Genomic DNA, 27,794 nt, shown 5'->3' with positions numbered 1-27,794 from the left:
AGTATCCCACTTGCATATTTACAACTGACAGCTAGCTACACAGGGATACAGACACATACTTTTTCCAAAGCAGGAACAACTGTAGTTCTGTAGGGCAACATAAACTTACCATAATGGATCGCAGGCCCCTTGCACCAGTCTTCCTGTCTAGTGCCAATCTGGCTATAGCCTTCAAAGCATCTTCAGTGACATTAAGCTCACACTACATATTAAAAAGAAAGAGATATTTGGTTAGATATTTGACAAAGCTTTCCTAAGTGGCCAAATAAGGTGCTTTTACCTTTTAACCAATACTGCCACCACCCTAGTCCAGGCCTTCATTACCTTATGCCTGGTCTATTGCAATAGCCTAAAACTGGTTTCTTTGCCTCCAGTCTCTCCTCCCTGCAATCCATCCTGCACACCATTTTGATCATGTCATTCCCCTCCTGAAAAATCTTCAATGGATCCCCATTGCCTAGGAAATAAAGTACATACCCCTCAGCTGGCATTCAAGGCTTTCAAGGAGCTGGCCCCCAAACTACCTTTCTAGTCTTATCTCTCATGACTCTTCTATATATTCTCTAAGCTTTGACCAAACCTCTTCATTCTCTGAACCTCTCCTGTTTTGCTCATGTGCTTTTCCTTTATGTGAAAATGTGCTTTCCCCAATGACCAACTATTCCTTTTCTACCCATTCTTCAGTACCGAGTTCACATGCTATTCCTCCATTAAGCATTCTTCAATCACCTTCAGCAGAAATAATTTCTCCCTTCTCTGAAATAGTACGGCCCTTTGGTTGTACCTCTCTTCTGGCACTTATCACATATTCTCCCACAGCACAGTGCTTGGCACATACAATAATGGGTATTTAATACATGCTTTTTTATCTTCTTATGCTTGTACATATCTCGTAAATATGTCTTTAACATATGCATCCTACCTTACACAAAGCAGACACTCAAAAGATTTGCTGAATGAAGTAACAACAACTAGCATTTATATAGTGCTTCAAAGTTGCAATACGAGCACCTTATTTTATGCTGGCATAAACTCTGGAAGGTAGGTGCTATATCTGTATGCTGGTTTTACAGATGAGGAAACTAAGGTAGTAGAGGTTAAGGGTCTTGCTCTTATTAAAGGTCTGAGACTGGATTTAAATTGGGTCATCCTGACTCCAGGTCCAGCAATCAATTCACTATGCCCTTTATTTGCAATATAAAATATTTTAATGTATATGTTATATGCATTTGAATTCTGATTCCAGACATTATCTTATTATGATATTTATTAAATCATTTAGAACCAGAATTATCTGAATTAAGAATGTACTCAGTGGGGGCAGTTAGGTGGCAGTGGATAGAGTCAGGCTGAGTCAGGAGGACCTAGATTCAAATCTGACCTCAGTTACTTCCTGAATGTGTAACCCTGAGCAAGTCACTCAACCCACCTTGCCTAGTCCTTGCCCTTCTGTCTTAAAAGTTGTAACCAAGATGGAAGTAAGGTAAAAAAAAAAAAAAAAAGAATGTATCCAATGTATAAGAGGTTAAATATGTATACAATAAAATAAGATCTCTACTGTGATCCAACAATAGAAGTTTCTCTTCTCAGGAACTTCATAATTTGGTATAAAACAAGATAACCAACCAATATGACTAACCATATTCTTACTATTATATGGAAAAAAACCCTAATCAGTATGTTTTACCAACTTTATGCCTTTTCAAAAGCCAGGGCTCTGAGGAAGGGAAGTGTATAGGGAGGAAGATATCCTCTTTTGCATCACTTTTTATAAATGTAAATATTTTTATTGCCAAGAAATTTTACTGTCACATAGTACTTATTTTTATGTGATCCGAGACAAAGATTATACTGAAGACTAGATGTCTCTGTCAGACTTAAAAAACAAACAAACCCAAGAGCAGAGTTGTCATGGCTCCTTGAGAGCCCACAGAGGTCTCTGCCCAGTACATGAGCATAGGCATAAACACACCAGAAAGCAGAAAACACATTTTTTTACATACTTGTATGAAAAGATGAAATTCTGCATCATTCTAAGTGATGTATGTAATTAAATATGGAACATACTGAAACTAGTCACAGGAAACCAATTCAGCTAAAGAAAAGTGGCTAACTATTAAAAAATCTCATTTCATTAGTCAAAGAAATATTTTAAATAAGAATTCTAAATAGAAGACCAACAATCACTTTGAAGCTTTTAGGAATGTAATTACAATTATGATTATAAACTAAACTGTAGGCATCACTTTGTATACTGGAAAAGGACTGAACTTTATTAAGTTACATATGAAGTAGGAGAGCTTACTAAAGGAATTTTAAAAGAAATACTCTTATAAAGGCAGAGGCGGCTGGTGGCACAGAGAATAAGAGTGCTAACGTGCTAACCCTGGAGTTAGGAAGTCAAATCCAGCCTCAACATTTACTAGCTGTGTAATTCTGGGTAAGTCATGTAACTGCTATTTGCCTCAGTTTCCTCAACTGTAAAATGAAGATAATAACATCTACCTCACAGGGTTGTTGTGAAGATCAAATAATATTATTTGTAAAAATGCTTAGCACAGTGTTTGGCACATAGCAGGCACTATATGGATGCTTATTTCCTTTTCTTTTACATCCTCTTCTCACTGAGCAAATAATCATCCTCTCCTGTTTCCAAATCTGTACTGAGGCAGAACACATACATATTTTAAAAAATCTAGACTATCCTGAAATGCTGTTATGTTATATTCCATGCAAATGTCCAATTACCCAATGCTTTCTGAAACACCATCCAAATATCAACCTGAAATTCTGAAGAGGTTGTGGATTCAAAGCAGGTTGAAACACAAAACTCATTTTCCCTCTGGACTAGCCCAATAAAGAATTATCACATCAACAAAGCCAAGAATTGAGGTTTTATCTCAACACTGACCACAAAATGATCACTAATTTTAGTTATCTTTCCAAATCCATACAAATGGGCCAAGCAAAAGAGTATGAATGAATCAACACAAAGGCATCAATATTACTGAGGAAAAAAAACCGTAACATTACATTATCCTACTGATTGTGGGTCAGTTACATCAAGTAGTTTTTCCAAAGATCAAAATATCTGCCTTAGTCTCTATGCTATTGAACATTTTATCAATTATTTGGATGATGGAATAGATAGAAAAGTTTATCAAAATTTGCAGCCTGAGAATATTGAATAACAAGATCTAAAGATAAGATGGAACTTAAAAAAAGGGATCAAGTATAAAGTTTTGCAGTAGGATACAAAAAGTTAACTTCATCAGATTTTAGACAGGCGTGGCATGAATAGGCAAGAGTTATTATGAAAAAAAATTATTATGAAAAAAATTCAGTTGGCCAACAAGCTCAATGAGTTTACAAGTTATGAGTCAAAAACATTAGTATGGAATGGAAAAACGTGACTTTTCCACATTATTATGTGCTGGGCATCCTGCTAAGAATTAGGAGACATACAAGAAAGCAAGACAGTCCTTGACTTTTTCTTAGTTGGGACCTTTTTCTCTAAAGAATGATGTCCCATTTTTGGAGGTCGCATTTTAAGACAGGGCATTTACAAATTGGGGCGGTGGGGGTGGATTGTACTCAATTATTTGAAGAGCCTTTTGTGGAAGACACATTGGACTGGTTGTGTACCAAAGGGCAGAATAGGAAAGAGTAGAAGTTTCAGAGATAGCTTTAAGAGTGATGTAAGGTCTCACACTCTATAACAAGATAAACTTGGAATGGGTGAATGACTTGAATATAAAGAAGGAAACTATCGGTAAATTGGGTGAGCACAGAATAGTATACTTGTCAGATCTATGGGAAGGGAAAGATTTTAAAACCAAGCAAGAGTTAGAAAAAAAATCACAAAATGTAAAATAAATAATTTTGACTACATTAAACAAAAACGTACAGACAAAACCAATGCTACCAAAATTAGAAGGGAAACAACAAAATTGGAAAAAAATCTTTATAACAAAAAGCTCAGATAAAGGTCTAATTACTCAAATATACAAGGAGCTAAATCAATTGTACAAAAAATCAAGTCATCTCCCAATTGATAAATGGGCAAGGGACATGAATAGGCAATTCTCAGATAAAGAAATCAAAATTATCAATAAGCACATGAGAAAGTGTTCTAAATCTCTAATAATTAGAGAAATGCAAATCAAAACAACTCTGAGGTATCACCTCACACCTAGCAGATTGGCTAAAATGAAAGAAGGGGAGAGTAATGAATGTTGGAGGGGATGTGGCAAAATTGGGACATTAATACATTGCTGGTGGAGTTGTGAACTGATCCAACCATTCTGGATGGCAATTTGGAACTATGCTCAAAGGGCTTTAAAAGACTATGCCTTTTGATAAGGAAAAAGACTTGTACAAAAATATTTATAGCTGCACTCTTTGTGGTGGCAAAAAATTGGAAAATGAGAGAATGTGCTTTGATTGGGGAATGGCTGAACAAATTGTGGTATCTGTTGGTGATGGAATACTACTGTGCTCAAAGGAATAAAGAACTGCAAGAATTCCATGTGAACTAGAATGACCTCCAGGAATTGATGCAGAAGGAGGAGATCCAGGAGAACATTGTAAACAGAGACTGATACACTGTGGTACAATCGAACATAATGGACTTCTCTACTAGCAGCAATGCAAGGATCCAGGACAATTCTGAGGGACTTATGAGAAAGAATGGTGTCCACATCCAGAGGATGAACTGTGGGAGTAGAAACGCAAAAGAAAAATTTATGATTGATCACATGAGCTGATGGGGATATTATTGGGGATGTAGACACTAAGCGATAACTATAGTCCAACTATCAATAATATGGAATTAGGCCTTGATCAATGATACATGTAAAATCCAGTGGAATTGTGCGTTGGCTAAAGGGGAGTTTGAGGGGATTGGGGGAGAGGGAAAGAATATGAAATATGTAACTAAAGGAAAATATTCAAAATTAAAATTAAAAAAAAGTGATGTAAGGAAAAACTTCCACAAGGGAATGGGTTGTTTTTGGAGGTAGCGGAGTTTCTCATCACTAAATGTCTTTAAACAGAGGCTAGATGACCACTTATCAGAGATATTTCTGAGAGGAATCCTATTCTGGGACAGGTTGGACTAGAATTGAAATCCCTTTCAACTTTTGTGATTCTGCAGCAACCCATTCAAAATATTTTTCTGAGTTATATTTATAAAATATTTGATAATTCAATATATGTTAAAAAAAATTAGAAATTTTTTTTGGTTACAGTTTTATTTATCTTTCTGTTGTAATGACTTTTTTCAAAGTATGGATTCATGCATCATTTAGGCTGTGTCCAACAAATATGTACTAGTTGAATTTATTCCCTGGTTTGAAATGTAAAATTTGTGAAACTTTTTTTTCTGCTGAGATGAAAACCCGTTTTTACTAAAATTACCCAAGTCCCTTCATCTCTGCCCCACTTCAGTCTTCTGACCCTTCAGTCTTTATAATTCTCTGTGCTTGTCTTCCACTGTGCCCTCTGCAACTTCTACCGTTATAAATTCCTTTCATCCCAGAGCTCTTATACTCTTTTCCATTTTTTTTTAAACTCAAGAGAATTCATGTTCTCTGCATGAGAACATGCAGTAGGATACAAAAAGTTAACTTCACCAGATTTTAGACAGGCATGGTCTGCAAAACACCGTATGCCTGCCTTATGTTCTTTATTGTTTTTTTAACAAACTGATGAGGAGCAGGGATACTCCCTGACCTTTTACTGACACTTCAAGACCATTTATCTCTCTGACACCATCACTCAGCAATCTCCTCCCTTATTTAAAGAGTCACTCCATCTGTTCCTATTTCCCAGTCTATCTCCCTGAATCAGTTATCTCTTTACCTCAAGATCATTTCCCTTTTTTAAATTCTTGGCTTTCAGTTTTCTTTTCCACCACATAGACCTGCCTTCACTTGTCATCTTCAACATATATACTGAAATCCCCTTAAACACCTTGGCTCTCCTAGTTCATCAACCTTACTTATCATTACTGAAACTTTATTGCAAATTTATTGAATTTATTTATACACACAAGGATGACCATACTCTTGAGCTCACCATAATCAGTAATTATCCTAATACCATGATCTAGAACTCTGCTTTACTCCACAAAAATCCTTAGCCTTACCATAACCTGCAGTCACTCCTATCCCTCTTTGATCTTCCCAGTCTATAACCTCTGCACTGGCTTCAACTGTCTCCCTTCAGCCTCAATCCTATTATTACTTTGACTATACCACCCCCACCCCCAACTCTTGAAACCCCAACCCTTTTTGTTTATCACTGCCCATATGCTACCAAATCCCAACCCTGAATCATGCCCCTATGACTTCTATTCCTACTCACAGGTTGCTTAATGTTCCAAAGAGAACCATCATGACTGGGTCCTCTATTTAAATTCTCTAATCTCAACTGGGCCCTCACACACTTTGTAATCCTATCCTTCCACAGCTGACTACCATACTCTCCACAACATTCTGTTGTTTGTAGGAACAAATGCAAATATCTAACCCCAGCATTTAAAGCCTAGATTTCCCACTTACCTTTCTAGATTTATTTCTTGCTACTTCCTCCTTTACACACTCTTGGTTCCAACCAAACTTGCCTACAAAAAGTTGTTCCCCGAGTTCACCATTTCATATTCTCAGCCTCTGCACAGGTTTGTGCCTCATCCTTAAGTGAATTCCTTTCCTAGTTCCATCTCTCATAATCCCAGTTTCCTTCAAAATTCAGCTCTGGTACCACCCACCTCCTATATGAAGTTTCCTCTGATTTCCTCAATTCTTGATATACTTTTTCTCTTAAAATTATCTTATACCTTGTATTTGCCCATTTGTATATATGCTATTATATCTCCATAATTGAATGTAAGTTCCTCTTGAAGAGACTAGTTTTTGTAATCCTAACGTTTATCACATTACAAACAGGAGAACTTCAATGATTCAAATTCTCCCCTCATTTTACAGATAAGAAAACTGAAGTCTAGAAGTGTGAAATTACTTGGCCCAAAGCATTAAAAAGCCATTCCTTTGAAATTCTATTTATCTACTTATTGCTTAGGAAATTCCTTCCTTCAGAAACAGTATCAAAGTAACTTCAGCCCAGTTGTCCTCTTACCAAACATATATGAGCATCCAAATTAAGGAGATTTTACTGTACTATAAGAATTCAGATGTTCTTTGGAATATCAATCAAGATCACTTCTGATAATATCTTCTTGCTGACAAGTAATTTAATTTAGCTCTTTAATACAACATTTATTACTCATAAAGCTTTAGGACTTTCCTTTCAAATAGGAGCTATAGTATACCATTTTACCTAGGGATAAATCAGAAATATAGATCTCTGGAATGTTCATTCTTCCTTGAATAAGGATTCTGTAGTTAAACTATTATCTTCTTTCTATAACTTTCTTAAAGTAATTAATAGCCCCATGATGAGAAGCTGACATGCTAAAATGGGCATTTATATATTCCAAGGAGGCAGGATGTGATGTGAGTTGCCTTTCCATGTTTCTGGGTTTTGCATCATCATTACCACTCTATAACAAGGAAGAAGCAAACCACCACCATCATAATTCCAATTGTCCTTCTCTTCAACTTCTTGGATTCTCACTGTCCTCTATCTTTGGCGAGTGATCAGTGGGTGTCATAGTAGTGAAAGTGGCTTTTTTATTTTTAAGGCTAGTTTAGAGAATTCCACGAGAGAAAAATTTCAAGTATCCAGATCAAACAAGAGGAAAAATTATCAAACCTTGTCCATGCTGAATAATGCCTGGTACTGGGGAACAACTGCATTACGTGGTTCAGTAAGAATCTGTACAAGGGTTTTTTCATCTAGGCTATGCAAGGGAACCACCACAGGTAACCGTCCCACAAACTCTGGAATCATGCCAAATTCAATGAGATCTCTAGCTTCCACATGGCGTAATAAGCGATCTTTTTCTTCAATGTCTTGGTGAGTATTTGATTCCCCACTTCGGTTGGCAAGATCTGCTGCTGCTGCAGCCCTCCTGCCTTTTCCTAAATTAGATGGTGTTCCAAATCCAAGATACTGTCAAAGAAAAAAATATACAATTATGAGAAGTTCTAAGATTAATATTCAGTAGTTTTCTATTACTGATAAAAATCAAAATAATAAATATTACAGAATAAGCATCTTATTTTCCATAGTAGAAAAGGAAACAAAATCATTACAACTGTTTTTGAAAACAGAAATATCAACTAAGAAGTGTGCCTCTTCCTCCTTGAGGCTGCACATTTTACAGAGCTTTCTGAAAATCTTATTTTTAAAGACTTTTTCTTACAGAGAAAACATGCAAGAAAAACATACCCCTATTTCATATGCACGAGTCAAAAAAAAAAGAAAAATAAAACCAAAAGGGAAATACCATTTAGCATCAGTTAAATATATTAACTGTTGAAAAACAGTTCTCTTAGAAATGTGCAAACTATTTTCCCCTTTTACCCAGTAAAAAATTAACAATAATTAACAATTTAACAGACAAGATATTCCTATATTTGAAATAATAGATTTGTAATGCATATATAGTATTCCAGTTGGGCTAATTAGAAAAGGAAAGCTTTTGAATGACAGAATATTATTAGATAACCTAATGTAGAAAGATAATCAGTATGAATGAATTAAACCATGACAAGGTAAGGAAATTTAATTTTATATCTACATTAATATAGTTCTTGCCTTTGAACTGTCAATTTATTAAAAGGTACTTTTTTTTCATATCCTATGAGAGACCTATACATACTTCTAAAAATTAAGTCTGATTAAAATACGGTAGCAGCAAAAAGTATTTTTCTATGTTGTTACAGTAATGAGGTCTATAGCTTTATTTCTGATAAATATTTTTAAAAGTATATAGCTAAGAAAAAGGAAATTTTTTATATTAGCTATAGAAGTATGCTTCTTATTATAAGAACAAAAATAACACATTCTGAAAAATCCTAGGAGGTAGATGCTATTATTATCCTCCATTTAAGAGATGAGGAAATTGAGGTAAACAGAGGTTAAATGATTCATTCAGGATTACATAGCTCTATCTGCTGTGCCACCTATAAATACTAAGTATACATATTCAATGTTTCTAATTAAAAAATTACATTTTTAAAGGTTTATGACATGTAGTTGGCCAGTTATGAGACTTCATACCTTAAGCTTAATATTATAGAAATCAATCAACATTTATTAAGTACCTACTATGCCAAGTTCTGATGCACTGCTGAGGATACAAAGATGGTAGTCAAACTATACCTACCCTCAAAGATCTTATATTGGGGGAGAAAATAAGTACAAATATATACAAGATATATGGGGTGGGGTAGGGGTGGGAGAAGCTAATTGGGGATATGGGAAGGGAGCACAGAATTAGAGGGAATGATTAGGAAAGGCCTCTAAATGCCAGAGGTACCTGTATTTGCCTTGAGAAGTGACACCAGGCCCCTATTTTATGAATACCACTTTGGTGGCTATGTGGAGGATGGACTAGAATGGGAGGAGACTTGAGAGACAGAGAGAGATCAGTGAGGAGACTTCTGCAATATTACTACTGACAGTAGTACTGCAACAGATAGTGAGGAAGCCGCTGCAAGAGGTAATGAAGGCTTGACAGTGATAACAAAGTAAGTAGAAAGAAGGAAAAATGGATGAAAGATAAGTGATGGTGGTAACATAAGACTTGGCAACCAAATGGATATATGAAGTGAGGAGGGGTAAAAAATCAGAGATAACTCTGAGGCTGGGAACCTGGGGGATGCTTTCAATAAAACAGTTCTGAAAAAGGGTTAGATTTCAGGAGGAAAAATGATGGTAGTAATAGAGCAAGTAAAATGACATCTAATTTAAATAATAATAACTTACTAATAATCCCATTGTATTAAGTCCTTAAAAAACTCACCTTCTCATTTTTCCTCCTGCTGATTATTCTGTCTAAACCATTAAAAGCACCAGATGCAACAAACAGTATGTTTGTTGTATCAACTTGCACTGTTTCTCCACGAAGTTTACGGGAATTCTTTTCTGGAACATTGACTATTGTACCTTCTAACAGTTTTAACAAGCCCTAAAGAAAAAAATGAAAGGTTTATTACACTATATGAGTACATTATAGGACAGGATAAAAAAGAAAAAATGCTTTTCTTAGTGGAGAAAAGCAGACAGATGATTAACAAACACACAAACAACCTCCCCCCACAACATTCACATTTAACATAAAGAAGTAAAATAGAAATTGTATTCTGTTGTTTATTTCCTCGAAGCATTGTAAGACCCTGTTACTCAAGAAATCATCAGTCTGATTTGACTGATGTGATCAAGTTTTTCAAAATTTGTATTAGGGTAGTAGCACACAATTGACCAGAAAGTCTTCAGATGGACAAATTTTAATTTGCCTTTAATATAATTAAAATTGTTTTTTTGTATTTCCAGTGTTAAACATGGAGATACCTTAAGTCCTAAGGGAAACTTTTGCAAAATATGTCTATTTAAAAAACAATTTTACAATATTCAGTACATTTTAAAAGTCTGATTATGAGGACAGTAAGGAGGTTCGCTGGCTAGAGTGGAGGTGGAGGATCCTCACTTAGCTAAGTGACCCTGGGCAAGTCACTTAACCCCAATTACCTAGCCCTTCCTATTCTTCTGCCTTGGGACTGATACTTAGTATCCATTCTAAGACAGAAGGCAAGGGTTTAAAAAAGGGGAAAAAAGTGTCATCACACCTCTCACTATGCTTCAGACTAGGAAACAGGGACTAGTTACTACTCATCTCAGAATTTATAAAGTATTTCTGAGGTGCTACTTTTACCATTAAGAAATCTCTCTAGCCATCAAGAAAAAGGGGTATTTTAGTTAAGAAGTATCCTTTAAATGAAGATCTCTGTTCAAATCAATAATCAATAATGATTCCAGAAGATTGACGATAAAAATGCTACCCGTCTCCTACCAGAAAAGTGATGCACTAATATACAGAATGAGAGAGACATTTTTAGACATGAACAATATGGGAATTTGTTTTACTTGCCCGTGCTTAATTGTTATAAGGTTTTGGTTCCTGTAATTATTCTCTAGGGGCCTATATTTTCTGAATATTGAATATCTTTATTGAAAGAAATCAAATGATGTTATATTTTAACAATGTTTGGGCATATAAGGATAAAAACACTACCCTCACCTACACTAAAATTTGAGACTAGTCTTATTAAAAATTTGACCTTGGGAAAAAAAACATCTATTTTGTATTTTCATTATTAATTCATTTCTGCTGTTTATTCCTTGCCTGAAATCACAAAATGAATTATGACAAAGATAATGCAAGGAACACAGAACTGAGTCAAGAGACCTGAACTACAATTTTGATTGCCATTAACTAGTCATTTGTGCAAATATTTAACTTCTTCAGAGCTTGATATCCTTCTCTGTAACATAAGACAATGTGACTAAAGAATCTCTAAGGCCCTTTTACCCTAGAACATTTTAAGATACCATATAGATGATTATGTTTTTATTTCTTACTCTACACAAAGGACTCTAAAAATTGCCACCACTATTTAAAACATGTCTTCTAATTAAGGGTAAGGGCAAAAGAAACAAAGACAAATTTATTCATGTGTAGATGTAATAATCAGAACTCTCTAAAGAACTATAATTTGTGGGAAAGTCCTTTCTCAAATGTTACTAAAGCTTAATTTAAGGGCTTTGGGAAAATGACACTGAAAACTAAATTTTATCTTTTCTCTTTTGAAATAACCCAAATTTCCCGAGTCATGATATTTAAGCACTCAAAAATAACTTTCTGTAAACTTTGGGATTTTGTAAGATGGTACATGAAGTTTAACGTGGGAACAATATGAATAATATAGATTCTAATCGAATGTCAAACCAAACGTACAATATCTAGGAAAAGTTGATTCCCTTCTTTTTAGTGGGCTTGAACAAAATATTCAACTGCTTACTTGCTGAACGCCTTCTCCACCTACATCCCGTAACTGATGAATGCCTGGCACACTGCCAATCTTATCTACTTCATCCAGAAAGACAATTCCTATAATTTAAGGAGGATTCTATTTATAATATGAAATATGAAATACATACAATAACCTCATCTTTAAAATATGAAGTAGCTATTAAATGGTATACTTAACATATGCATTTGCTTGCTGTTTTATGAAAACACTACTTATCCCATTCATCTTTTTCATGCCCTATACAACTTACAGTGTTACTAGGATGTAAGATAATCACACCCTATTCACATTCCATCCTAGGAATATGTGTGTCTCTCTACTTCATGCTAAAGGTTTTAAGTTCTTTATCCTGAAAAGAATCTTGGGAAAGAACCTGCTTTGGCAGCCCTTTCTCACTTCTTATCTGCTTGTGCTAATGCTCCAAAGAAATGGGAGGTGAGCAGGAAGAGAACTTGTTAGTTGTGTCTGTCTCTTAAGACTGGAAACAGGGAGGAAAACAGGGACATGGAGCAGCAGCTACATATAAGACCTTGTACAAGAGGCTACTTCTAGTGTTCCTGTCGCCAAATACAGACAAAATATATACATTAACCAACAAGCTTATTTGTGCCTTTAAGCTGCTGTCTGCTTTAGGCCCATGACATAGAGAGCAAGGTTGAGTTGCAGACAGGGCCTACCAATAACAAACAAGGTGCTCCTAGATGGCTGAGTTGTTTTCTGGCCCACTTCCACCTGTGCTGTTACCTCACCAACTTCCTATTGGAGTAGACTTCTATAGAGCACACTGAGTATTGTGGGAGTACATGACAAATATATACATCTTAACACTTGGAGGATTTTATTTCTTAGCCCCAAATAAAGGCCAGCATTCTAATACCCCAACAAGATTACTTCATAAACTTTATTTCTATATGGTGTCAATTAGGGGGCATATATGAGAATTTTGGAGAGACATACCTTGTTGCGCTTTTTCCACATTATAATTGGCATCTTGTAGCAATTTGGCAATCACAGATTCAATATCTTCACCTACATATCCCGCCTGAGTCAAAGTAGTACAGTCACAGATGGCAAAAGGTACATCAAGGCATTTTGCTAGAGTTTGAGCCAACAATGTTTTACCTACAAATGGAAACAGTAACTATGAGTTCACCAAATCTATGTTGGCATATGATTTAGAAATACAGCAAAAATGAAAACTGAATTCTGGGTGGAAGATAGTCATCCTGGTGCTTCTCCCACCATTAGACAGTGGGCTCCCTGAGGGCAAGGCCTGCCTCTTCCCTCTCTTTGTATTCCTGCTGCTTAGTCCAGTGTAGAGCACATAGGAGGTGCTTCATAAATTTTACTGCCTGCCTCTGCTAGCAAATGGCAGCACTTGTCAGACACTAGCTAGGCTAGTCTTGCTGCTCAAGGCCCAAACCCCTTTCCTGACTCTTTTATTCCTGGGATTTAGTAGCTTTTACAAATCATCCAAGATGCCAACACTTCTCTATACAAGCCCTTATGGGAGCAACACCAAGCCCACTGTTGATGAGCATGAAGCCTACTGAGAAGCTGACAACTGAATGGTAAGACTGGCCCTTTGGACTTCCTTCTTAAAAAATAACCCTGACCCCAAGCTGGTAATCCTATGTCACACGTGCCAGAGGGGGTGGCTGCCCTCCCCACTCCACCACACGTGAGGGGTATTTCTCATATCACCTGCCCCTCTGCCCAGCAGCCCAGTGGGAGTGCTTCCTCCCTCCCTTGTCTGGGGGTAGAGTGGAGGGGGGCCTTCACATGAGTGTGAAAGTGCAGCTTGGGTACTTAGTCTCTAAAAGGTTCACCATCACTGTCCTAACCCAACTTTTTCTGTATAACAGCAATGTTTCCTCAAGAAGCAAGAAATTGTTTGAGTTACTGACCTGACCCAGTTGGTCCCAGTAACAAAATATTACTTTTTTCAAGCTTTATGTCATCGTGGGCAGAATCTAGGACTTCACCTCCCCTTTTCTCCTGAGGTATTTGTTGATTTACTTGTTGTTGCATTGATGCTCCTAAAGCATTACCATGTGGACTAATTCCAGCAATCTGAAGCAATTCTGAAAATATATCAAGGACCATTTCACTTAAATTGTTTCATGCCACCCCTTCCCTCCAACACCATAGTTTAAAGACACACTCTAAATAATCACAATATAAAAGAACGAATAACACCAGAAATAGCTTGACAAAGCAAACTACACAAACCAATCCTGAAAAAACTTCAGATTTTTATATTTCATATGGGCAAACATATTTAGAAGGTAGCAAGTATTCCCAATGATATATATGTGCAAATTCACACACACACACACACACTCCCCTCCCTATTATTACTACTGAGATATTTCACTTAAGCAAAATTCAAAAAGTATAAATTACAAAGGAGGACTTAAGGAGGAGTCACTTACTTGTAAATCTGTATTCATCCTCCCGTCTTCTTATTTCTAATTCTAAGAGAGAAATAAATAAAACAACCAAATTATCACTGTTACAGACATGTGGGCCCTTCTCCAGTATAAAAGTGGGCCCTTGCATTTCCAAGGACCCCTGGGGAGATTCCCAGACCAGGACTTTAAATTTTGCATATCCTAGAGTTAGTGATCATAGTGAAATTGGCGAAAATTTTAAAAAAAGTTTTTTTAAGCTCTAATTAATCAGTTGATTTTTTTCCCCTCAGAAGTGTTCCCATACAAAATAGTTCCTTCCACTGATGTAATTTTGCAAATTTTCCATTTTTGATTCCTTAAGCGTTTAAGTATTAATACTTCTGACCTATTAGCTAACATGTCCTGTCGTTTCTACCTTCTTGATATCTCTCATGTGTGCCCCCTTTTCTCCTGTGATCTGGTGCCGGTCCTCACTAGACTGTTGCAATAGCCTGCTTGATGGTCTCCTTGCTTCAAGTCTCTCCACATTCAGTTGTCGAGCTGATCATCCTTACACCCAAGTCATGTCGTGCCACCACCTCTAATTCAGTAAGCTCCAGCAGCTCCCTATCACCTCAAGGATCAAATACAAAATCCTCTGGCTTTTTATAGGCCTTTATAACCTTTACCCTTCCTATCTTCTCAGATTTCTTATACCTTACTCACCCCCACACTCTATGACCCAGTGACACTGGGCCTTTACTGTTCCTTACACATGCGATTCCCTCTCTTCAGTACAGGCTATTCTCACTGCTTTTCTCTCCTGCCTAAAATACTGGAGACCTTTTACTTCCCTGGCTGCCTTCAAGTCTCAGCTAAAATCCCATTTTCTGTAAGAAGCCATTCCCAATCTTCCTCAATGTTAGTGCCCTCCCTGTGGGCCCATGTCCATTTTATTCTATATATAGCTTATTAACAAAGTTATTTGTATGTTGTCACCCTCATTAGATGGTGAGCTCTTAGAGAACAGGGATTCCTGTCTTTTGTCTTTCTTTGTATCCCCAGAGTAAAACACAGAATAGACACTCAATAAAGCCTAGCCAACTTAACATAAAAATATAGTGTATTTTGCTTTTCAGGGTGGAGGTGAGAAAAAAACCCCAAAAACTACCATCTACTCAACTCTGACTATATTAAAAGAAAAATTCCTCATTAATAAAATGTCTTTCAAGTTTTCACTCTTAAAAAACTTAAATGCATCCTTTTTAATACTTTTTAAAATTGTGACAAAAAACATAAGACATGTGGACATACACAAGAATCATATAAAAACAATTAGAAAACAATTTTTACAGAAAACAAAACAAAATAGGAGAGCTCCTGAATATATATTGTTTGAGTAGCATTACCCAAATGAGTTTACAGATTAATGTGATACTAACCATAATAACAATGAGAAGTTTCATAGAATCAAAGAAAGGGATGACAAACTATTTGGAAAAACACACATTAAGAATATTAAGGGATCAATAAGCACATGAGAAAGTGTTCTAAATCTCTAATAATTAGAGAAATGCAAATCAAAACAACTCTGAGGTATCACCTCACACCTAGCAGAATGGCTAAAATGAAAGAAGGGGAAAGTAATGAATGCTGGAGGGGATGTGGCAAAATTGGGACATTAATGCATTGCTGGTGGAGTTGTGAACTGATCCAACCATTCTGGATGGCAATTTGGAACTATGCTCAAAGGGCTATAAAAGATTGCCTGCCCTTTGATCCAGCCATACCATTGTTGGGTTTGTACCCAAAAGAGATCATAGATAAACAGACTTGTACAAAAATATTTTGTGGTGGCAAAAAACTGGAAAATGAGGGTATGCCCTTCAATTGGGGAATGGCTGAACAAATTGTGGTACATGCGGGTGATGGAATACTATTGTGCTAAAAGGAATAATAAACTGGAGGAGTTCCAGGTGAACTGGAAAGACCTCCAGGAACTGATGCAGAGTGAAAGGAGCAGAGCCAGAAGAACATTGTACACAGAGACTGATATACTATGGTAAAATAGAATGTAATGGACTTCTGTACCAGCAGCAATGCAATGACCCAGGACAATTCTGAGGGATTTATGGTAAAGAACGCTACCCACATTCAGAGGAAGGACTGCAGGAGAGAAAACATATAAGAAAAACAACTGCTTGAACGCATGGGTTGGGGTGGACATGATTGGGGATGTAGACTCGAAACTAACATTCCAATGCAACTATCAACAATTTGGAAATAAGTCTTGATAGATGACACATGTTAAAACCAGTGGAAATGTGCATCGGCTATGGGGGGCAGGGGGAGGAGGGGGGGTGAAGGGGAAAGTAAAAACATGAATCATGTAACCATGATAACTTTTCTAAAAAATAAAAATTATTAAAAAAAAAAAAAAGAAGGGCAGCTGGGTAGCTCAGTGGAGTGAGAGTCAGGCCTAGAGACAGGAGGTCCTAGGTTCAAACCTGGCCTCAGCCACTTCCCAGCTGTGTGACCCTGGCCAAGTCACTTGACCCCCATTGCCCACCCTTACCAATCTTCCACCTATGAGACAATACACCGAAGTACAAGGGTTAAAAAAAAAAGAATATTAAGGGAAATTATGAAGAAGTAAAAAGGAGGACTTGCATGGACAGATCTTGAATTATAAAGTAGTAATTATCAAAACTATTGGAAAAAACTAATCAGTGATGAATAAATTAACTAATCCAGAATCAAATATTTACAGCACACTAGTTTTTACTAAGTCTAAAAATCATAAAACACTGGGAATGAAAAAAATTTCCAATAAAATTCTGGTAAAATTGGAGCAGAAAACAGGATCACATCCATATGATAATATACTATATCTCTCAATATATTACGACTGTATATTATCAATTTTTAAATTGTTTTTAAAAATAAAAGATAGACTATTATACCTATTAACAATTGCAGTGAAGTAGAAAATTCTTAGGTGTGCAGCAAATAGAAGAAATTATAGAAGGCAAAATAGACAGCTTTTACATTTAAGATTTTGTAAACAGGCAATGCATCCAAAATGAAAAGGAAAAAACAGATTGGGAAAAGGTACTTGAGGGTGGGCAGAATATATTTTTTATCTCTGTAACCACAAGACCTAAGACAATATAATGCAGCAAGAGGCCTAGTAAATGTAGAGATGCCATGCTGACTTCTCTATTGTGATATATATAACAAATATGAACACAAAAAAAGAGAAAACCTACATAAACTGATGCAGAATAAAGAAAGACGAGTCAAAAAATATACAATTATAACTATATAAATAATAATGGCAACAAAGTTCAGAAAAACTGCAGAAAGTAAAATTCAAAGGAGACAAAGAAAAAGGAAACTGACTACCATATTAATAAAATATTGTCTTTTAACAAACTGCAAACAATGAAAATGTAGTTTCATGTACAATCTTTTGAAATTCCTATTATTTGTATGTTTGTGAGTTTGCTGATGGATCATTTGATAATTTTTTAAAAATTAAAATGATAAAGAATGGCATAACCATTGCAAATATTTGTATTTTTAATAAATAAAAAGGTTAAATTACAGCAAATATAGGAATGCAAGCTTTATCTAAAATAGTTTTCATTACTGTACTTCTAGATAGATATATCACCTACTAGAAAAATGAACTTTTAAATGAAGACATTATATGAGAGTACATTGCTACTTGTACTACAGTTATCACAGCCTATAAAAAAATTAAGATGATGGTTCTTCTACTACCTCACACTGCCTTCTAAAAATAAAGTAACTGATCCTACTGTAGTTATTTTGTAGAATATTCCAAGATGCAGCCTTACTTAATCAGTTACATATTATCTTCAGATAATACAATCATGCAAATTTAATTAAAAATTGTAGCAGTCATTAGTTTCTGCTACTTAAATTACTTTATTAAAAAATTTTTTACTATGTCACTGTCCGTAATACATCAAGATGTTAGATAACTGGTTTATCACAATCTACTGTTTACATTGAAAGCTGAATGAATCATTAATGCAAATTCTTCCAGTGTTATCAGAATAACTGGGTACTAGCTGTAATAAAGTTGATTCTCAAAAAAATTTCCAAATCTCCAAAGCTAAAACATTTAGAAAAGCCAAAAGGGTTCTACTAAATACAGTGAAATGAAATTTTAAAAATTACCAAGAATACTAACCTCTAGGAGTTAATGATGTCTGCTTCTCAACTTCCGCTTGCTGCCTCAGGTTGGCTGGAATATTATTATAAATTCTCTTGTAATGATTGTACACAGCAACTGAAAGCACCTTCTTGGCAAACGACTGACCAACAACATATTTGTCGAGGTAGTTATAAATCTAGAGGAAAATGATTAGGAATAAAAAAATTATTAGAATTTACTTATCAAAGGCACTGCAAAAAGTATCAAGGATATTTTGCTTTAAATAGATCTGAATTAAGATGCTGGCTAAGAAATGAAATCAAGAAGGAATGATTCCTTTTGCATGTGTATCCCTAGCCTGGCACAGAGCAGACAATAAATACTGACTGAATGACCAATTAATTCAGAGGCACAAAATTCTTAATCAAGAAAAGCTCAACTTTATTTGTTTTTAATGCATTTTAATGTATTTTTACTGCTAGTGTTTTGCCACTGTCTAGTACACAAAAGAAGATAGCATTACAAATGAAAAGATTTAAAAGACATAAATGAGTATTAAAAAGTGTATTTCTCACTGTTGGTCAATAAATTGGACTTTTCTCAATTTAATCACATTAACGCTTACCTTCTTCATAAGGATAAAGACAAAAACTAGGACTGATATTTACCTTTTCAGGAAAAGTATTATATAATTGTCAAATTATCAGTATGTATACAATATACAATAATAAGAGACATTTAATATCTGATAAAGATGAAAAACAGTTAGATGTTATGGCTCACTAGAATGACAAAAGTACTTCAGTAGGAGACTCAATTTTATATATATACATCCTTATTTTCTGTCTTAGAATCAATATTCTATATTAGTTCCAAGGCAGAAAAGTGATAAAGGCTAGGCAATGGGGGTAAGTGACTTGCCCAAAGTCATACAGCTAGAAAATGTCTGAGACTAAATTTGAACCCAGGACCTCTGGGTCTCTAAGCTTGGCTCCCATCCACCGAGTCACCTAGATTTAATTATATTTTGATGTCAGTCATTTAGAGCACAGAGGCAAATTACTTTAGCACTTTGAGAATAGGACTGACTATATTCTATCTTTGAAATTTTTTATCTATATATTTTCTAAAGTTTTATCTGAAAATAGATGTCTAGATTCTACATAGATAAGCACAAGATAATCTTAAAGGCTATCTTTCCCTTTTTTGTTATTTTACACAGCCAGTGTAAAATTCACAATATATATTTTAGGACAATTCTTTCCCATACTTTTCATTCATCAAAAATCACATCAAATAAATCTCACGACATACCTGAATAGAGGATCCCTAAGCCCACTTATGAAAACTGATGGTGGGGGAAGAAGCAATAAAGGAGTGGGGGTGGGAATTGTAGAAGGAAGAGGAAGCATACTAAGGTAGAGATGAAAAAGATCACACTATGGAGGAAGGAAGGGAGAGAGATTCTCAGTCTGGGTGCTGCCTGCATAAGGGCTGGGGAAGAGGTACCCAGCCAATGAGAAGGTCTGTGGGCTCTACTTGAGAAGGCCAGGTCATTCCATGGCCAAAATCACCTACCACAGAGGCTACAAGAAAATAAAGTGGGACATCAGTAAGGTTGGGCACCTTGATCAAGGAGTAGTTTCAGTATAGAGTTTAAAATGCAGATTTGTACATATGTGAAATATAGTATTTCACTCACACTGTTTAAAAGAGGAAAACCATAATATTGAACAGGCTAAATTAATACAAAAAAAGATTCTAGCTGCTGTTCATAAAGGACCATGTAATTTTAATTTCTATTATACAACTACTTTAAAAAATTATCTGAATATTTGTTTTTTCATGGTATTTAAAAAGGAAAGAAAAAAACACTCAAATGATAACAAATGAATGGAGCAGCTACAATATAATCACAAAAAACACTTAATTTCTCTATCTAAATGTTAAATATTAAATATCTATAATAATTCAGATCACTATACCAAGGTTTTAAGGCTTAACTAAGCTTTATCACTATTCAAGATTAGAATTCACTATGGATTTAGGATTTATTGGGGGAGGGAGGGGAATGGAATATTTTAAGGAAAGAATGCTTACAAAGATTAAACTAAGACCTATACCTTTTTGGGGGGAGGAGGTGGTTTCTGTTGGAATGCCAATTTTACAGCTTCTGCTGCTGATTCAGGCTCTTTAATTATGCTTTTCTTTGAGTCGGCTTCAGATAGCACAACAAAAAAATGATGACATTTTTCACACTTCACAAATCGGGTGGAAGCTGTGAAAGAAAAAAGGTGAACAGGGGCAAATAAAAGAGAAATTATTCAAGTAGCAATTATTTTACCTTACGGACTCGAAATAAATGAAAGCTATACCCCTGACCAAGAGTGCCCTGAAAGCCTACTCACTAGCAGCAAAAAGGCCTAAGACAAAAAATTATTAGTTCAAGGTATCATACTAAAGAAACTATTAAAATATATGGGTTTAGTAAATATGAAGCCATGGTAAACCTTGGCAAATCTTTTCTCCAAAAATTAAGTTAAATTCATAAAATCACTTAGAGGAAATAATAGAAAACAGAAGGCATATTTGTGCCTGTGTAATGTAATAAAATGTGTTGGTGGTGGTTGCTGGTTTGTTAAAAAGCTGAAAATAAGTCACTACAGGTATTTTGACAAAAGTAAAATAACTACTCAGATGCAGCTAAAATTCTGAAGTTGCCAAATTTTGAAAGTAGCAAACGAAATACAGATGAAGCTCACTTCACATGTAAAAATGCAAAAGTCATATATATGATCTAGGAATTCAAATGTGAACATTTATAAATCATCTAACTTTAAATAAACATTATCATTTCAATCCTTATTTCACTATTTAATCCCTTATTCTTTTGACCTAAAATTACAGTTTAAAAGAGGGAGACCTGTGAAACAAAATAACCAGAATGACAAGAAATATAAATACCAAGTATGACTAAGACAGTTCAATCTCTATAACAAGTATATCACTCAACTCTATTTGAATTTCAAAAATTCAACTAATGATGATCCAAAACAAATCTGGAAAGCTGAAAGAAAATTTTTTAAATTCTAAACTGTAACTTATTTATATATAATGCCCTCTGCTATGGGACTATAGTACCCAGAAAGATAAAATCAACTAAAGATTATGTTCACACTAAAGGAAAGCATAGGAATAGATAATCTATAACAATAACTAAATCAATGTGTCTATAAGGTTTTAGAACAGTCAGAAACCCACATGATTTTATCCCTCCTCATGCCCAACATAACCCTCTTCCCTCTTAACCCTTGTTTAGGTAATCGGGGACATTAGGATCATCAATCATCTAGAAATAATAATTTTACCCTTTTTCTTGATGTCTTCATGTAACATTGTTAACAACTGCCAATGCTGACAAATTCTAGATAACTACAGGCAATATTTTTTTTCCTTTTGGGAAAACTACAAATTTATCTTTATCTTTAATAATATCTGCATTACATTATCTTTAATAATATCTGCATTATATATTTCAGGAAAAAATAAGTTAGCAAACACTTAAAATAGTCACACAATAATTCAAATTAAAATATATGAAAGATTAAGCATCCAAATTTAGAATACAAATATTTATATGAATGCAATTTTAGTTTATATTTTCAGTCTTAGATACAGGATCACTTTCAAAAATTCATTTTTCAACATACTAAATAAATTTTCAATGGCAAAATTATAAACTCAAGAAAATGGGTTACTTATTTTTCAACTTCTTTTTTTAAATCCCAAGGTGAGAATACAATAATCATTTAATAAGAAGAAAAAGTCAACAAAATCTGCATATACATTTTCCAAATTGCTAACAACTTTTCCAAAGGGCACTTGTCCTCATCTTGAAATGAGGCACTTATTTACAATAAATTTATGAAGGTAACCAATGTGAAGAATTAAAAACTTCTAGAGTTTCTCCTGGTTTCAAACTGTGTTTCAAACTGTCTGCCTGCCCAAGAAACAAGAGCAAATACCCTGTTCTAAGGGAAACTGGGTCAAAGGTAAAGTGCAACACCAGTATGACACAACTGTTTTGTTTACTGACAGAGATTATTTGATTTTTACCTGAACTAAAATTTAACACTGAGATGGATTTTAAAATATATTCAACCTAACAGAGAAAAGAAATAGATTTTGTATGTTACACTTGTGCCTGTTTTTTTCCTGGTTCCCCTTCCCATCATTACCAACACTTATACATCATAGAGACAAATCCTTGAACTTTAAATATCAAAACGAAATATTTTGTTTAACTAACAGAATACTTAAGGGGAGAGTGATCAAATTTTAATATCTCATATTTGTATTTATTAAAATTTTAAATGAAATTCATTAATGATTTTGTAAAATGTAAAAATATATTCCTTGAAATGATTTTCCAAGTATCTAATTCAATAGTGTTAACACAATGAAAATTTTGAACTTCATACTTATTAAAGAAGCATTTCTCCACAAATCATCACTGCAAGTTTTCTACAGCACCAAAGATAGAACAAGACTGAACATGCCCATCAGACCTTGTGAGGAGATTACTTTATTGAAATTCCCCACAATCATGAACTTGCTATTGGATGCCACTAAGGAGAGTTCCACCAAATCAACCAAAAGTTTCAAATGGACTAAAATTTTAAATTAAAAAAAAAAAAAAAAAAAAAAAAAAAGCTCTGAAATTATACATTAGTCACCTCAGCCTTACCCTCCATGATGTTATTTATAAGCCCCTTGAATCAAGAGAGTGTGTTGGCTGTTTATCTCTGTGATTCAGCAGAGTGGCACCTTACATAGATAAGGTGTTTAGTTAAATGTCTAGAAAACATCTGAGTCAAGAAGTGCTAAGGGAGAGTTTCTTTGGTTTAAACTGGGAGTACAACTTCAAAACTTCTAAAACTTTTCTAAAAAAACTTCCTCCCAAAGAGGACATCTATATTTCAATTTTTTAAATCAAGGTTTGAGAATTGAAATATGCTGTCCACTTCTGGACAGATAGGTGGCAGTTTCAGGGTACAGACTGAAATCCATATTTTTAGAGTGGTCAATGAGGGAATTTATTTGGCTTGACTATACATATCTGTTAAAAAAGGGTTTTGTCTTTCTTTTTTCTCCCTAATAAGAGGTAGGAAGAGAAAATAAGTGAAATAGATAAAATATATTTTTTTTAAATTCAGAAGATTGAAATTTCCGGAAGAATAAGAACTTGAAAGGGATGTCATGGGCAATTGTCCTTCTAAAATTCAACGTTTTTGCAGACTTTAAAAAAAGGAATTTCAATGCTAGACTAGTATTTAAAAATTTAAACAATGTTCTACATAACTGAAAACAACTAAATATTAGTCATAAATTTAAAATAAAAGCAAATTTAATGTATTATTCTTTATGTTCATTTTTATTTACTCTTAACTTCCCTTCCTGTGCTTTCATACTATTGCTTATATCCATATTATCTTATTTCCAATTTAGAATAATGATGCATGAGGCATTGTGGATCCATTCACCAGGAATGAATTCTAGAGATCCCTTAAAAATACCTATATTAGGGGGCAACTGGGTAGAGCTCAGTGGATTGAGAGCCAGGCTTCAAGATGAGAGGTCATAGGTTCAAATCTGGCCTCAGACACTTCCTAGCTGTGAGACCCTGGGAAAGTCACTTAACCCCCATTGCCTAGCCCTTACAACTTTTCTACCTTGGAACCAGAAGATAAGGGTTTAAAAAAAAAAACAAACCTGTATTAAAGACAGCTCTGCCCTCTTTCCCCTTCTTCTCCACTGTACCTCCCCCTTTGATTCTAAGGTATGAAAGTCAAAAATGTTTAACTAAACCTTTATCACAGAAGAACTTATTACCCCAAATGTAGTTTCAACTAGTGGGAATGTAAGGAAGATAGTTTTGAGAAAGGGATCTTGCAGTAATTCCTGACTACTCTAGTAAGTCATCCACAAAACAGCAACTCTCACTTCAACTAGTCCACCAAAGGGTAAAAACACATACATGGAATCTATACTGTTTAAATAGTATGTAACTAAACACTATGATTCCTCAACTTTTCAAGTTACTGTAGATTCCATGGAAATCGGTAAAAATAGCTGCCATATGAGTCAAGGGTTCCTTCAAAGTGAAATGTCCAAAATCACATTTTTAAAAATTCAAGAAGAATCTAAGAATATAGTTTTCTGAATATATCATTTAACATTCAATGTCCATTCATTTGTACATATTTCTTTGCAACTGACTTTAGAAAATAAGAGTTATTTTCTAGGTCTATAAAGCTTGGAAACTTCTCTTAAGACAAAGGCATTCATACTAAATCAACCAAAAAAACAAATAAAACTGCCATTACAAATAAATGATCCTAATTTTAATCCATTCGTACTGGTTTTTTTCCCCTCCTCCTCCAGGGCACCACCAGGGTATGCCACCAAAATCATAAAAGGGTTAGAAAACTCTCTTTGCACCAATCTCAAAAGTAAAAACTTCTTATGCTGATATCAAAGAGGAAAATCATATGGTATTAATCCTAGAAGAGTCCTTACAGGTCATTAAAATTTTTACTACCCTATTTTCCAGGTGAAAAGACTGAAGCACTGAAAGTTTAAGTAAATTATCCATGAGCACAGATGAAGACTATGTCTCATGACTGAGTTCTGTGCTGATACCACATTGTCTAAATCTGGCCTCAGACATTTTCTAGCTCTGCAACCCTGGGCAAATCAGTTAACTCCAATTGCCCTTACTGTTCATCTACCTGGGAACCACTACTTAGTATTGGTTCTAAGACAGAAGGCAAGGGTTATAACAACAAAAAAAGAATTCTAGGGGCTTCTAGGGGGCACAGTGGATAGGGCTTGGAGTCAGAAGGATATGGATTCAAATGTGACCTCAGATACTTCCTAGCTATGACCATGGGCAAGTTACTTAACCCTGATTGCCTAAGATAGAAATTAAGAGTTTATTAAAAAAAGAATTCTGAGTCTCATTCCTACAGAGGATTTTCCTTTATGGGTTTAGGAAAAAGGAAGCATCAACCTTTGGGTTGTGGTTTTTAATTATCAGGGTCTATTTTATGATTATAAAAATGTAACACATATATATTTCTTCTTTAAATGGGAATTTTATGCTTTTAAAAGTTTCAAAATAATAATTTTAATTAATTACAAAATAGGAACGTTGGAACTAATGGAGATGGTAGTGGTACTGTTAAGAGTCTTTAGAATTTTTTTTCCTATTACCCTAGACTCAAAAGCTTGACAAGTTCTTCAACCCTCTTACATCCAAACAATTAAAAGGGGGAAGGCAAGTATGGCAGTGCTCTCTGAATCACTTTTTTGAATTACTGATATTAGCCTAAGTACTGCTAGCAAATATGACATCTGGCACAAGAAATAACACTGAGTAACAGCATCTTTGCATTTGGAAAACAAAATACTATTTATAAAGATATAATGCAATATGATTTTTCTCTTCTGCTCATTAGCATTAAGCCTCAACTTATTACAAACTATCTTATATTTCATAGATGTTTTATATCTCAGTAGATTTAAAATTCCTCAGGGACTCCAATCAGGCACTCATATTTGCATCCACCTAACCCCCAGGACATATCAATGCCTCCAATATACATAGGAGATATTCAATAATTCTTGTTTAATGAATTAATGCCTACTTAAGTGTATTCCTGACTTAAAGGCTAGATTTATGCCACACATAAAAAAAATATTAAAGACAAAAATAAAGTTAGTAATCAAGGGTCTTAAACTATTCTCTATACTAGTGGTGTTAAACTCAAATTGAATCAGATCTCTGATTACCATATATTGACTTAGAAAAATCAGAAATTAATATTATCTATGTTCTACTGTATTTTTATTTATTTTGTTAAACATTTTCCAGGTATATTTTCACATAGTAAAGCTGGGACAAATGTGGCACCTTGCTCTACACTACTATGACAAATATATATATTTAAGTATTTGCAATACTGATTATTTTAAATAGTATAATAAGAAATATATGTAATAAGGAAACAATTCTAGTTTCTAAATCATTGCAATTAATTTATAGGAATGGCAATCTTAAAGAAGGAAGGAGAGGAAAGGTCAGTAAAAGGTAATATGTTGATACTTACACACGAAAGTCTCTACATGTGTGCAGAGATCACCACATTTTGGACATCTCAGTTGGTTTCCTCCTTTCCCAGAATTCCCAGAGCTTGATTTTTTACTGCCTCCTTCACTCACTGGTTTCTAATGTTTGTGGAGAAAAAGGATGTAAATTGTTAAGTTTCATGTAATTATTTTATATATAACTTAACACTATGTTTATACAAATAATATTGTTAAACCCACTAATATTTTTATTCTAACTTCTAGATCTCGAATGTGTAAAACTGATTTATGAAGTTTATACAAATCTGATGTAAGACATGTCAATTTCACTTTATTTTTTAGTGATGCCACTTTTATTTCTGAATATATCCCTCCCCTTCCCCAATCTAAGTCTTCTCTGGTAAAAAAAAAAAAAGACTCCATAAAAACAACCAATTGTGTCTAATAGTATATACAACATTACACAGTCAGAGATCCCCACTCCTCCATTAAAATAAAGGAAGTATAATTTCTCAAACTCTTTTTAGAGCTTTTTCATGGTCATTATAATTACACAGTGTTTTATTTAATTTTCTTTTTCCTATTTATGTTATAGTTATGGTGTATATTGTTTTACTTGTTCTTAACATAACAATTCTGCAACAATTCATGTCTTTCTATGTTTGTTTCATATTCATTGCAGGATTGCATTCTGCGGGATAGTAATATTCCATTATATTTATGTACCACCATTTACTTGTACATTCCTAAATAATGAGTACCTTCATTTCTAGTTTTTTCCTGCCCAAAAAAATACTTCTGTGAACATTTATTTATTTATTCATTCACTCACTCACTCATTTCATTCATTCATTTATTTGTATACAACTTTTTTCTTTCTTTGACCTTATTGAGGCCTAGCAGTGAGATCTTAAGGTCAAAGGTACAGACAATTTTAGCCACTATTCTTAATGCAATTTCTGAAATCATGTATTTGAAAGCATCAAATATTTTTTCTATCTGTAAGACATCAAATAGAGATCTAATCTGTCTAAAAAGCAAGTTTGTGAACTGTATATAATCTGT

At 34.5% G+C, this 27,794-nt stretch overlaps 1 protein-coding gene across 1 annotated transcript in view; it reads right to left on the bottom strand.

Moving 5' to 3' along the window:
* CLPX (caseinolytic mitochondrial matrix peptidase chaperone subunit X) overlaps nt 1–27,794 on the bottom strand; it is a 47,675-nt gene that overhangs the window by 7,356 nt on the left and 12,525 nt on the right. The window contains exons 3-12 of the mRNA XM_044665345.1: nt 26,750–26,867; nt 20,702–20,856; nt 18,615–18,774; nt 14,435–14,476; nt 13,907–14,083; nt 12,957–13,121; nt 11,988–12,076; nt 9,932–10,096; nt 7,774–8,073; nt 110–202 (exon numbers count right to left, since the gene is read on the bottom strand). Of these exons, the coding sequence (XP_044521280.1) occupies nt 110–202; nt 7,774–8,073; nt 9,932–10,096; nt 11,988–12,076; nt 12,957–13,121; nt 13,907–14,083; nt 14,435–14,476; nt 18,615–18,774; nt 20,702–20,856; nt 26,750–26,867 (1,464 nt within the window). The remainder of the gene's footprint in view (nt 1–109; nt 203–7,773; nt 8,074–9,931; nt 10,097–11,987; nt 12,077–12,956; nt 13,122–13,906; nt 14,084–14,434; nt 14,477–18,614; nt 18,775–20,701; nt 20,857–26,749; nt 26,868–27,794) is intronic.

The sequence above is a fragment of the Gracilinanus agilis genome, chromosome 2, assembly GCF_016433145.1.
Source record: "Gracilinanus agilis isolate LMUSP501 chromosome 2, AgileGrace, whole genome shotgun sequence".
NCBI lineage: Eukaryota > Metazoa > Chordata > Mammalia > Didelphimorphia > Didelphidae > Gracilinanus > Gracilinanus agilis.
The sequence above is the reverse complement of the archived record's forward strand: the minus strand, read 5'-3'. Positions and strand labels throughout refer to the sequence as shown.